Raw genomic sequence first — 13,495 nt, forward strand, 5'->3', positions numbered from 1 at the left:
AAGTATTTAAAAAACAAATAAAAAAATGGAAAAAATTGGAGAATATGTTTAATAACCAAGGTTTAACCCACAATCTACCAATAATTTACATTATTTCCTTAAAAATTTGGGAAGAGCCCTTTAACACTGTACATAGTACACTACCATACGAAATGAGAAAATATAAAAAACACTCAAGAAAATCGCTTACTAAATTAATATTTATTTAAACAACAGAAAATTTATTGTGGTGGCCGAGTCGCAACAGTTTCATCACTCTCATCACTATCACTGTCTAGGTCCTCCGGGTCGTCGTCTTCAGGTGACTCAACAGATTCCACATCCTCGGGTGAATCAATATCGGGCAAGGATTCATCACTATCGCTCACGTCATCGACATTCTCAACAGCGGCATCGGCTTGAGCTAAATCGGGAAAGAGAAGTTTAGTTAAATTTAATTTAATTTTAATTTAATTTTTGCTACTCACCATTGTAGACAGCAAGGACCAATCCAAAAAGGCAAATTATCACGATAGCTTTCATTTTTAGTTTTAATCAAATTTTTGGTTATATCACTTGTGTTAAATTCTTTCAAACTGATGGCATCAGTTATGTGGCGAAAACTTTTATATCGAACCAGTTTCATATGTATGTTTCATGGGATGAATAATACCTTCATATAAAATAAATATTTGCTCGTTTATAAATATTAAAGTACACACACATTAGGGTGGTTAATTTTTTTACAAAAAAAAAATTATAAAAACTCGTTAAAAAAAAGTTGCAATTTTGTTCATAAAATATTTTTACAAATGTACAAATACAAAAATACATAGTAATTTCGAATTTAAAAATTTTTCAAAATAAAAAAAAGCAGTTTTGGTCATAAAATATTAAAAATAAAATCCTTTTGCCAAATGTAAAAAATAGAAAGTTATATTTTGAATATGAAAAAAATTTTCTCATTAAAAAATTACACCAAGAATTTCCAATGCAAAAATAGTATTTATTTTTTACAAACGAAAAGAAATTAGTTTTATTTAAAATTTAGCTATTTTTTCTTTAAATTTTGTGAAATTTTTTGAAAATAATTTTATTTTTAATTTTTGGAAGTTTTCTTTCAACATTTTTTTAATTTTTTTTAAAATGATTTTTTTTTTAATTTTTTGAAACTTTTTTGGAAATAAATTTTTTTTAAGTTTTTGGAAACTGTTTTAAAATAATATGTTTTTTTTTTAAATTTTTTTTTTGGAAATTCTTTTAAATGGCAAAAATTTTTAAATTTTAAAAAGCTTAAAACACTAAATTTTTTTTATTAAATTTATTACATTTAATTAAATTTATGAGATTGTATTAATTTTTTTTCAAATTTTTTTGCAAAATATTTTTTTTTTAAATATATTTGCGTTTCACAACAGCTTTCTTTCGCCTTACCTACTTAATGACTATGAATGACAATAAGAACTGTGAATAAATTGTGATTCTCATATTGTTCTGATATGTATTGTTTAATAACATATATTTGTGTCATTGTCGTTGGTATTAAATGCAATTTAAATATAATAAAATTCAATATGAAATAGTTTTTTTTTCTGTTGTTGTGGCGACAGTTAATAAATAAGTGCCGTTGCAAAAAAATCGCTTAAATAGGTTTAAGAACTTTTGAACCTTAATTTTCGTAGTGGATTTGACAATATCAGTGGTTTTGATGACGTCACAATAAAATTACGAATGTTGATAAGCTCTTCACTACTGACAGTTAACCCTCAGTTTTCAGAAAATAAATTATGCCTTGGAGCACTTGGGCAATTTCTTTTCTTTTGGAGGTTGGAGTCATGTGTAGAAGTTCACGCAAATGAGGAAAGTTCTCTCAGCACTTGGGAGTGGATTATTTTACATATGGCTCAAGCAGCTCACGACTTCCTTTTTTAGACCAAGTACTCTCTGGGTAAACAAAGAACATCCATTTGAAAGCGAGCTAAGGGGAGAAGGCGAACGATTCCTTCCCAGGGCAATTTACTAATTCTAAATTTGGCAGCATTACTTTAATGATTACGTCACAATAGCCAAAGATTATAGGTAAAGTTACAAATATAATGGGTTGTCAAAAAAGTCTTGCGGTATTTTCGCTAGTTGGCGCTGAAAGCGCGTAGTTCTACTTTTGTCCGTCGCATCGGGTCATGCTTTTTGGAAAGCTCATTTCACGCGCTAACACGTGTTTGATTGATTGTCGTTTCTTTTAAGTCGTTCGTGAGTTATAGCGTCGCAAACATGGAACAAAATAAAGAGAAAATACGGCATATTTTACAGTATACTACGATAAAGGCAAAAATGCATCTCAAGCCGCCAATAAATGGACCCGATACAGTTTCCATTTTCACCGCACAACAATGGTTTCAACGTTTTCGTTCCGGTGTAGAGGTGGTCGAAGATGCGCCACGCTCCGGAAGGCCTGTCGTCGAAAATTGCGATAAAATCGTTGAATTGGTCGAAAGAGACCGGCATAGTAGCAGCCGTAGCATCGGTCAAGAGCTGGACATGAGCCATCAAACCGTTATAAACCATTTGAAGAAGCTTGGAGTCACTAAGAAGCTCGATGTATGGGTGCCACACGAATTAACGCAAAAAAACATCTTTGACCGTATCGACGCATGTGAATCGCTTCTGAATCGCAACAAAATCGACCCGTTTTTGAAGCGTATGGTGACTGGCGATGAAAAGTGGGTCACTTACGATAACGTAAGGCGCAAACGGTCGTGGTCGAAAAGCGGTGAAGCGGCCCAGACGGTGGCCAAGCCTGGATTGACGGCCAGGAAGGTTCTTCTGTGTGTTTGGTGGGATTGGCAGGGAATAATCCACTATGAGCTGCTCCCCTATGGCCAAACGCTCAATTCGGACCTGTACTGCCAACAACTGGATCGCTTGAAGGCAGCACTCATGCAGAAGAGGCCATCTTTGATCAACAGAGGCCGAATTGCCTTCCATCAGGACAACGCCAGGCCACACACATCTTTAGTGACGCGCCAGAAGCTCCGGGAGCTCGGATGAGAGGTTCTTTTGCATCCACCGTATTATCCGGTTCTCGCACCAAGTGATTACCACCTGTTTCTGTCCATGGCGAACGCGCTTGGTAGTCTGAAGTTGGCCACAAGAGAGTCCTGTGAAAATTGGCTCTCCGAGTTTTTTGCCAATAGGGAAGCAAGCTTCTATGAGAGGGACATTATGAAGTTGGCATCTCGTTGGGAACGCGTCATCGAACAAAACGGCGCATAATTGACTTGAATCGCATTATTGTAACCAATTTTATGAACAATTGAAAATTCAATAAAAATACCGCAATACTTTTTCGACAATTGACAGTTTATTTTTAAATTTTTTAAGGGTTGATTCAAAACGTATTCTAAATGTCATCTTTACTTCGCTTGCATGTGGAGTCTTAAAGAATTATGTCCACGGTTCATGTAACTTGGTGTTAAGGAGTCAGGATAAGAGTGCAAAATTAGATTTTTTTAACACATAGGATAGATACCATTGTAATTAATGACTGAAATCTGATACCAAATCTTAAACTAAAATCTCTTTAGAAGTTAAAACAGCTATTGATGACTTGAGTAGGCTTTTCGATTTTTCTGGTTTTCTGTTCACATGTTTCCTGAGTAGAAATATTCTTTTAATTTACTTAAAATTAAATACTATATAATAAATCAGTTGGCGCGGGATATCTGGTAAATATTTTTTTCACATTAGAAGCTTGAATAATTCAAAAGCTATCTCTCTTTACAAGAATAGAGTTGAATGTTTTTTTCAGCATTTTATATGCGTAAATGAGAGTTCCCTTTTATATTTCGGGATTTGAGAACAAAAACAAATATTAATCATAAAAAATCGCTATATTGTTTTTTCAAAATATTTTCCATTAAGATCTATACACTCTAAATTGCGTTTTGTGCTGATCAACCGCCTATTTAACGTCGAAAAACTTTAAATTCGGCTCATCTTCGAACACCCATACAGCGGACCGCAGTTGACTTTCGGGCTCGAACGTGTAAATCCACGATTCATCATATGTTACAATGTCATAGACGTGTTTCGTAGCACGAACATTTTTTTGTGCGATTGACATATTGTGTGGCATCCAACGATGTTTTTACAAGCAAATGTTCATATAATATTGCATGTATGATGGACCCACCAATGGCTATAGCTGTCTCAAAGGTCAAAGGTCGATCTTGCAATATCAATTTGCGCACAGCAATAATAGTTACCTGCACGAAATTCGTATTGGAAGTCCTATATCTCGATTGAATTCACCGATAAATACTGGATACAAGGATTGCCAAATCCCGAAATATAAAAGGCAACCTACGTATTTATTTGATACGAAAAACGATGTTTTCAAAAAGAATTAAATCTTAAAATACTTTGTCTAAAAACACACCACCCTTCTAACAAAGGGTATAAAAAAGTTTATACACGCATCGCAAATAAACCACAAAGGAATTCTTATGTCTATAAAATGTATGACACATATTTAAATTGACATAAAACACTTGTTCATACTAAATTATTTCTAGTCCTAAGAATTATTGTTAGGTGTATACGAGTATTACCTGTAAATATTTGTTTGGTATTTTTAATTCTAATAACTACGCCATTTATCATCCAACCTACCATATTCAGCGATTGCCAAAAAATTCATTTTTATATTTTCTGATGCAATATGTCGTCAGCGTGTCGTTATCGTATAGCAAGACAGCTATACTGACCTTGAATTCAGTAACCGTGATCTCGAGACTGGTTTCAAGGTGTTGCAAATCGGTTGAAGTTGCAACAAACTGCTAGGATTAGTGTGAGGTCGGAGAACGTGGCCATAGAAAGATCACAGTACTGACCCTGAGTTCAGTAAAATTGATCTCGAGATTATGTCAGGAATGCCTAGTTCCAGAGAATTGCAAGTCTGTTCAGTATACGAGAAGCGATTGGGACTAATGTAAGCTTGTAGTTAGATCGTCAAAACTTGCACGGTTTATTTATTTCAATCACATCTGGCGCTGTATGTATAAGTCATAGAAGGTGTAATGTTCTTCCCCCTTAGCAAATTACAATCCTTCTTAGTAGTTGAATCTTTAAATATACACTGTAAATTGTGATGAGTAAACAATATTCGATAAATGCCGGTATAAAATTGTCGATGTTTTTAGCATGAGGTATAAACATCTCGGCCCTTCTTTCTTGGTTTATCCGCTTTTGCAAAACAAAGATTGACAAACCTTGGATCTCATACATTTAGCGAGCTAATTTGATTCGAAATTTTTCCGCCCCAGCATATTTGAAATGGGTTAAGAGCTCTACGTTGATAAATGAGTAATTGCATTCAACATTACGAGTTTTTGGCATCACAAAGTACTTTATAGGTCTCACTTTTGCCTCTAGGTATAGGTTTGTTCAAAAACTTTTCTTTAATTATTTATATATCACAATTTATAGAGGAATAAGTTCAGTCATAAAACACTTTTCATCAAAAAAAAAGTATTGGTTTTTTTCGTTGTAGATAAAATAAAATCGCCGAATAACAACTTGAGCTATTGTTGAACAATTAAATTTGTCTGACGCGACCGTTCTGGACATTAGTCTACATATTATGAGATGATAAGCATCCATTAGTTTAAGATATAGCTGAATTATATTGGGTAGTCGAAAAAAGTCTTTTCGTATTTCTAATCAAACTTCAACTTATTTTTTTGGCGACCACAATTTGCCATTTTTCCGCTAGAAACATTATTTCATCAGTGTCAAACTTTTCTGGTTTCTAGCGAAAAACTGCGACAAGTAAATTTCACAGGTTTCATTTGAAGCCAACTTTACACCATTAAGGCAGCTCTGCATTGACAACAGATGTAGTCCGATGGTGCAAGGTCAGGGCTATATGGTGAATGCATTAAAACTTTCCAGCCAAGCTCCACAAGATTTTTTCGAGTCATCCAAGATGTGTGTGGTCTAGCGTTGTGCTGATGGAAGACAAAGTCCTTTCTGTTTATCAGTTCTGGACGTTTTTTCGATTGCTTGTTGACAGCAAAACGTAGAATCAATCGTTCGACCAGGCTAGAACAGCTCATAGTGGATGATTTCTTTCCAATCCCACCAAACACTCAGCATAACCTTTCGCGGCGTCAATCCTAGCTTTGCGACCATTTGCTGAGCTTCACCACGCTTGGACCTTAATTCTTTTCACACATTATTGTCGCATTTGATCCACTTTTCGTTTCCTGTTTCCATTCGCTTCAGAAATGGTTCGATTTCATTTCGTTTCAGCAAAGAATCGCAGATGTTAGTTAATTCGGTTCATTATATTTTTAGAGACAATTCATGTGGTACCCAAACAGCGAGTTTCTTTTTGTAGCCAGCCTTTTTTAAATGGTTCAAAACCGTTTGATGATGAATATTAAGTTCCTTAACGATGTCATGGCTGCTCATGTGACGGTCCTGGTCAATCTTTTTCATAATTTCATGGACTTTTTCAACGATAGGTCGACCAGAGCGAGGTGTATCTTTCACATCGAAATTTCTAGAACGGAAGCGAGCGAACCATTGTTGTGCTACACGAACTGATACAGTATCGTCTTCGTAAACTTCACAAATTGCATTGGTAAAATACGAAAAGACTTTTTCGACTACGCCTACTACTGTCTATGAATACAGTGTAGAGGAAACGAGCCCGTTCTCTCTTTTTATTTACGTTGACAGGCACCAAACTGAAACAGTTTTATACAAATATAAATAAAAATATTTACTTAAAATTCTTTTAGTAAGACCACTATTAGTATTTTTCATGACTCAAAGCAACAATATGAATACACATTACATTGTTTGTTCTTTTTGGTTTCCTTTCCTAAAAAAATAGAATTTTGTTTTGAAAAACATAACATAAAACTAACTGACGTAAATAAGCAAATATTCTAAAAACTTGTTTATGCTTTTTGCAGAATTTTCGTATAAAAGTAGTCAAAGTCCATGACCTTTATCAAAAGCTCGACGACTTTCAAAGAGGAAATACAAATTCTAGCATAAAACGAAAATGAGAACACAAGCAGCAGGAGCCTTGTACGCGTTTCTAGCACTATCCTGTCTTGGTAAGTAACAAAAAATAAAAATAAAAATTTATGTTATAACCTCGTAACTAACTTAACAGGAAGCACATTATGTGGCGTCATAACGGAAATTGGTAAACCGTTTCAGCAGGCTGGCAACGTTGTCAATGAATTGAATAGCAAAATACCCAATGTCGCAAACATAGAACCCGCCCTCGATAGCGTTAGTATTGTTAAAGATGCCGCCAAAGAAGTCGGTGATAAAATATCCGATCTAAATCCCATTGAGAACATCATCAGTCCTGTTCCGGAATTGGATTTCTTTCATAAGTTAATTTCCATGCTCAGCAAATTGATGTCATCAGTGAACCCCCATCATTCTGAAGAGCACAAGGAAGATGAGGTGTCAGCTACAGAGGATCCGGTCGATAATTCTTCAGAAATACCAAGTGATTCCGACGCCGATGAGCAGGCATCAAAGAAAGAGGACGATAATTCCTCAGAAGTACCAAGTGATTCCGACGACGATGAGCAGGCATCAGAGGATCCAGTCGATAATTCCTCAGAAATACCAAGTGATTCCGACGCCGATGAACAGGCATCAGAGGATCCAGTCGATAATTCTTCAGAAATACCAAGTGATTCTGACGCCGATGAATCAGCATCAGAGAAAGAGGACGATAATTCCTCAGAAATATCAAATGATTCCGACGATGATGAGTCAGCATCAAAGGAAGAGGACGATAACTCCTCAGAAATATCAGGGGATTCCGACGCCGATGAGCAGGCACCAGAGGAAGAGGACGATAATTCCTCAGAAATACCAAGTGATTCTGACGCCGATGAGTCGGCATCAGAGAAAGAGGACGATAATTCCTCAGAAATATCAAATGATTCCGACGACGATGAATCAGCATCAAAGGAAGAGGACAATAATTCCTCAGAAATATCAGGGGATTCCGACAACGCAGCGTCAGCATCAGACGCAATAACTATCCGCTATTAATATTGTCATAAACGAAAATCTAATTTATTAAAATGTTCTTAAAATTGTTTAAAATTAAAAAAGGAATTTTATTTTAAGTAAGTTCAAAAATTAGTTTAAGATAGGGTAATTATCATTGACAGTCCACTTCATACATACACAGTAAATGTTTTCAACTTTCTCCTTATCGTCTGTCAAGTAGAAGATATTAAAATTTAATCTATTTCTTCTATGTTATTATGATGGTTTATGTTAAGTTATGTTATGTTATAAAAAATAAATAAATTTTGAAAAATTTTGTCAATTTTACTTAATCATTTTTTATAAAATTATCGCTAAAAATGAAAGCCCTTTCATATTTAAAGGTGTTGTACTAACTAGAGCCTCTCATACCTCATGTGCTTTGATCCTTCATAACTTATCATCAATCCGTCTTACCAGGTGAAGCACAGTCGGCTTGATTTTTTAGCGCAGAATAATCTTAGACATTATTCGTTTTCATTAAGGTATGAATATAGATTCATCCAAATGGACGTAATCGCTATACTGACTATATATGAAGGTAGGCTAACGATTACAAATTAAGTTAGCCAGAGATTGGGGGAAAGTGTGGACCGCTTGTTTTAAGTTTTTTTTTCGAAATTTGTTCATACAATCTAACAAAATTAGGACTCGATAGAGCTTTTAAGATAATTTTAAGGTTTTGGTTAAAAATCATATGTGTATATTATGTATGTATGTAGATCGTTCAGACGGTTTGTAAATACCCTCCCACTGTTTTCCGTGTCTTTTCAGTACTTTCAATTTGCCACTATAATTTAATTGCCAGAACAAAAAAAACCCCGTCATTTCTTGGTTGAAGACACAAGTACACATGTTTTATTTCTTATTTGCCAAATGAACAAGCATCAACCTATAGATATTCCTTTTTTAATGAAAATTACGCTATCTCCACATTTTAACAAAGTTTGCAAGAAGAAATTATAAATTGCACAAAAAATCCGATAAAAAACTTAGTAAGGAGACTACATATGCTGGTTTCCAACAAAAATAAATATTGAAGAAACAATTGGGGAATGGCTAAGTTCGGATGTAACTGAACATTTAACTTTTGCATCTGACAAGTGTCACAGCCGGCTGAATACCTACAGGACGTACGGATGAATAGACAGTCACCCAGATTCCAAGTCTTCTCGTAATCCTGATCATTTATATATATATATCGCTATATGTATCTTTCTCCAATAGTTTTAGGTGATTCAGACAACCATTAAGTGAACAAAAGTATAATACTCCTTAGCAACATGTTGCAAGAGTATAAAAACAAATGAAAACAGCAAGCCGTAGACCTTAGAAGAGTAAACAAAGCATTCCGTATTCGCCATTAAGTATTTGCGCAACATTTGTTAGCAACATGTTGCTAATGAATATAAAAGCTTTCAGCGTGTGATGAACTTCCGTAACAGTGATGGCAATATAAAAAATTTATTGAAAAACATTAAAATAAACGCCACTCACTCCAACGCATTACGTACGATTGATTGACGCCTAACAAGTACGGAAAGGCTAAGTTTTGGTTTAACTGAACATTTCATACTATCGCAATTTTTAGGATCAAAATAAGGAAGCGATAAGTTCGGTTCTGGTTCGATGTAGAAAAATAACTCATACACTGAATATATCGGATATTCGGTGTAAAGTCTGCTAGAATAACGAAAGCCATTACATGTAGTGCCATATATGATAGCTGAGGTAATTTTTTGATCGATTTTACACATTTTCGGCATTAAACTATAGTACATATAGCATATAGCATAACACCAGGCGATGGTGATTAAGAAGAATTCGAATAGATTACCCTTCTGAAGAACAACAAACCAGCGGGGACCGATGGATTGCCGGCCGAGCTATTCAAATAAGGCGGCGAAGAACTGATAAGGAGCATGCATCAGCTTCTTTGTAGAATATGGTCGGATGAAAGCATGCCCGAAGATTAGAATTTAAGGGTGCTCTACCCAATCTATAAAAAAGCACACCCCACAATGTCTGCCAACTACCATGGTATAAGCATCCTCATCATCGCAAATAAGGTTTAATCGAGCGAACTGTGTGAAAGATTAAAGCCCACCGTCAACAAACTGATTGGACCTTATCAGTGTGGCTTTAGGAGACTGGAAAATAAATAACTGACCACATATTCACCAAGTGTGAAAACTTGGAATAGACAGTGAAAAGAGGATAGACACACACCATCTCTTCGTCGATTTTAAAGCTGCTTTTGACAGCACGAAAAGGAGCTGCGTTTATGCCGCGATGTCTGAATCTGGTATCCCTGCAAAACTAATACAGCTGTGTAAATTAACGTTGAGTAGCACCAAAAGCTTCGTCAGGATCAGGAAGGACCTCTCCAAGCGGTTCGATACCAAACCAGGTTTCAGACAAAGCGACTCGCTATCGTGCGACTTCTTCAATCTGCTGCTGCAGAAAATAATTGGAGCTAAAGATCTGAATAGAGAAGGTTCAATCTTCTATAATAGTGTACAGCTGCTGGCGTACGCCGATGATATTGATATCATTGGCCTCAACTAAATTCAGATATAGCGACTTAAAGTCAAAATTTAAAATTATTACAGCTGTGTAAACTGACTTTGAGCAATACCAAAAGCTCCGCCAGGATCGGGAAGCACCCCTCCGAGCGGTTCAATACGAAACGAGGTTTCGACAAGGCTATCGTGCAACTTCTTCAATTAGCCCTTGGAGAAAATAATTTGAGCTAAAGATCTGAATAGAGAACAGAGACAGCGGCCACACTGTCTAGGTCATGTCGTTCAAATGGATGAAAACACTCCAGCTCTAAGAGTATTCGACGCAGTACTCGCCGGAAGAAGCAGAGGAATAGGAAGACCTCCAGTCCGTTAGAAAGACCAAGTGGAGACGGACACTTGGTATCTCCGATTTGCGCCCAACAGCGAAAGGAAGAACATCTGGCGCGCTGTTGTAAACTCGGCTAAAACCACGTAAGCGGTGTCTACGTAATAAAAAAGAAAAAGATATTTACACATATATAAGTACGTTCACAAACTTTTGCAAAACTATCTTATATTTTGACCAATATATGCGGTATAAAGCCATCTGGAGTTTCAAAATCTTATATTACGTATATGGGGGTAAAGGCCGATTTACCTCTTTTCGACATTTCGCCATTTTATTAACAAAAAATGTAGTTCTCTGAGTTTCATTAAGATATCTCACATTCCATAACCTATAATTAGAGATAGATACTTTTTGAGTTTCAGTAAAATAACTCACATATTGACCAATATACAGTATACATAAAGTCAACCCGAAGTTGGAATAATCATTACATAATTTTCCCCGTACTGACGAAAAGAAAAACAACATTTTTACATCTTAAATACAAATTTTTATTAGTACCTTGAAAATGGCTCCTTAGATAATAAAGCATGTCAACGATTAATCCAATTTTACATATACTTGTTATAAGACTCGGGAGGGATGGCCTTCAGAGCCTTTCGAAAACAGAAAAGGTCACAGACGGCTAAATCTGAGAATACAGTAGTTGAGCGACGACGGACTTAGGCAAAATGTCAGTCACAATCAACATAGACTGACAGTTCATTATCGTTACACCTCCCGGATACCACGCTACCTTAATTGGCAAAAAATACACCGACGTAGTTATTAACTATTGATTCAACTTTCCTAAAGTTGGAAGTTACTTCCGTTGTATTAAAGTCTCGAGGATCTACCCATAGTTACGTGTGCACTATTTTTTACCTTGAATTTGAGCAGGTTTCCCAAGAAACCAGTATCTAATGTTCGGGGCAGACGAAGCGTTTTAGGTTCTTTCATTTGTAAAATAATGTTAATACGATCACTTGTATTGGAATGAGAAGTTGGGCCAAGCAACCAATAAAGATGCAAGGTTTACTTAAGGTCTAAAATACCATAACACTTTCATAGTGTAGGAGGAACGAATCCGTTCTTCTTGTTTGTAATTGAAGTGAAACTTAATTATTTGCCTTTCAGATGCCAAATTTGGGAGCGGGCAATTTAAAAGTGACCAACCTGAAGATGACTTGGTATCGATAACTTTCTATATCCTCTGAATTTAAAAGTAATATCCATGTTATGGAGCTTCCAAATCTTTTGAAAATTGTAAACAAAACTTCCTAACCCGGTGATGTTGAGATTATTCATAACGAAAGATAAAATCAGATTTTTTGGGCAACAATGTAGTAAACAGACTTAGTGAGGTAACTACACTATCTGACATTTGACATTTATCACACTGATATGTACGAGGACTCCTTTTCCCTCTTCATGCGAGAAAACCAGATTACGGGGAAGTATAAGAAAACAAACCCAGATAATAGTAGTTTTACCGTTTTACACCGTCAGAAATTGAAGGAAAACATTTAGCATTAAAAAAACATGTCGCGGATGCCTTATCTGCCGGCGTAGTTTTTTATTAGCTATTGGCTTAACTTTCTCGCAAGCCTCACCCGAAATGCTAGTGCACGTCCGACAAAAACAAAAAACCCAAAATTTTGTTCGCTTTCAAGTAGAAAATTACATCTGTGATATCAAAGTTATTGTGTGTGCCATGAGAATAGTCTAGCCAAAGTTACGAATGCACTACTAGCTGCCTCAGTTCTGTAACAAATTTCCCAAGAAATCAGTGAGGGACTACGATCAATTTTTACAGAACCCCGAATTACATAGAAAGACAGTTACAGTTTTTATTGATTTTTTTTTTTAAGTTATCCGACGGAAAGGCTTAACCACAAACCATGTGAAGAATATGTATTTAATGATCTTATTAAACTTTTTTGCAACCAACTTCTTCGCGGCTATTTCGCTCTTAAGAATGCGCCACGTCTTGGAAGGCCTCTTCAAGCCGATGTGGAAAAAAAGGCCGCCAATCGGTGCAAAACGTAGAGTGACAACTTGAGAAATTGTTGAACGATTAAATTTGTCGGACGCGGCCATTCACAAGCAGATGAAACGTCTAGGATTAATTTCGAAGCTTGACTTATGGATTCCTCATGTTCTTACAGAAAGAAATTTCCTTCGTAACATTAACGAATGTGATTTGATTATAAAACACCAGAGAAGTGATTTCTGAATCTATTATATGTTATATTCTAAGTGGCCACGAAAAGAGGGTTGTTGACAAAAATGTAAAGTACATGAGATCACAGTCTAAAAAGGATGAGCCAGCTCAAATCACTTTGAAGGCCGGTAGTCACCAAAAAAAGGTTGTATTGTCTGTTTGATGGGATTTCGAAGAGAGCGTTTATTTTGAGCTTTTGACTGACAATATCATGATGAACAGGTGGATAAATTGAGTTATGCACTCAAACAGCATAGTTTTGGCCTATGTTGTCAATAGAAAAGGTGTAGTGTTGCATGCCAGACG

At 35.8% G+C, this 13,495-nt stretch overlaps 2 protein-coding genes across 2 annotated transcripts; one reads left to right on the forward strand and one right to left on the reverse strand.

Annotated features, from left to right (window-relative positions):
- Positions 1 to 221: 221 nt before the first annotated feature.
- Positions 222 to 551, reverse strand: LOC120768819 (ribonuclease E-like). The gene is made up of 2 exons (XM_040095572.1): positions 468 to 551; positions 222 to 403 (listed from the first exon to the last, which is right to left on the reverse strand). The coding sequence occupies exons 1-2, from the start codon at positions 520 to 522 to the stop codon at positions 222 to 224; spliced, it is 237 nt and encodes a 78-aa protein (XP_039951506.1). The 5' UTR covers positions 523 to 551.
- A 6,503-nt stretch (positions 552 to 7,054) lies between these two features.
- On the forward strand, positions 7,055 to 8,073 carry LOC120768820 (acidic repeat-containing protein-like). Its single transcript, XM_040095573.1, has 2 exons — positions 7,055 to 7,109; positions 7,169 to 8,073. Exons 1-2 carry the CDS (start codon positions 7,055 to 7,057, stop codon positions 8,071 to 8,073), a joined length of 960 nt encoding a protein of 319 aa, XP_039951507.1.
- Positions 8,074 to 13,495: the final 5,422 nt, after the last annotated feature.

Source organism: Bactrocera tryoni, chromosome 2 (genome assembly GCF_016617805.1).
Source record: "Bactrocera tryoni isolate S06 chromosome 2, CSIRO_BtryS06_freeze2, whole genome shotgun sequence".
Lineage (NCBI taxonomy): Eukaryota > Metazoa > Arthropoda > Insecta > Diptera > Tephritidae > Bactrocera > Bactrocera tryoni.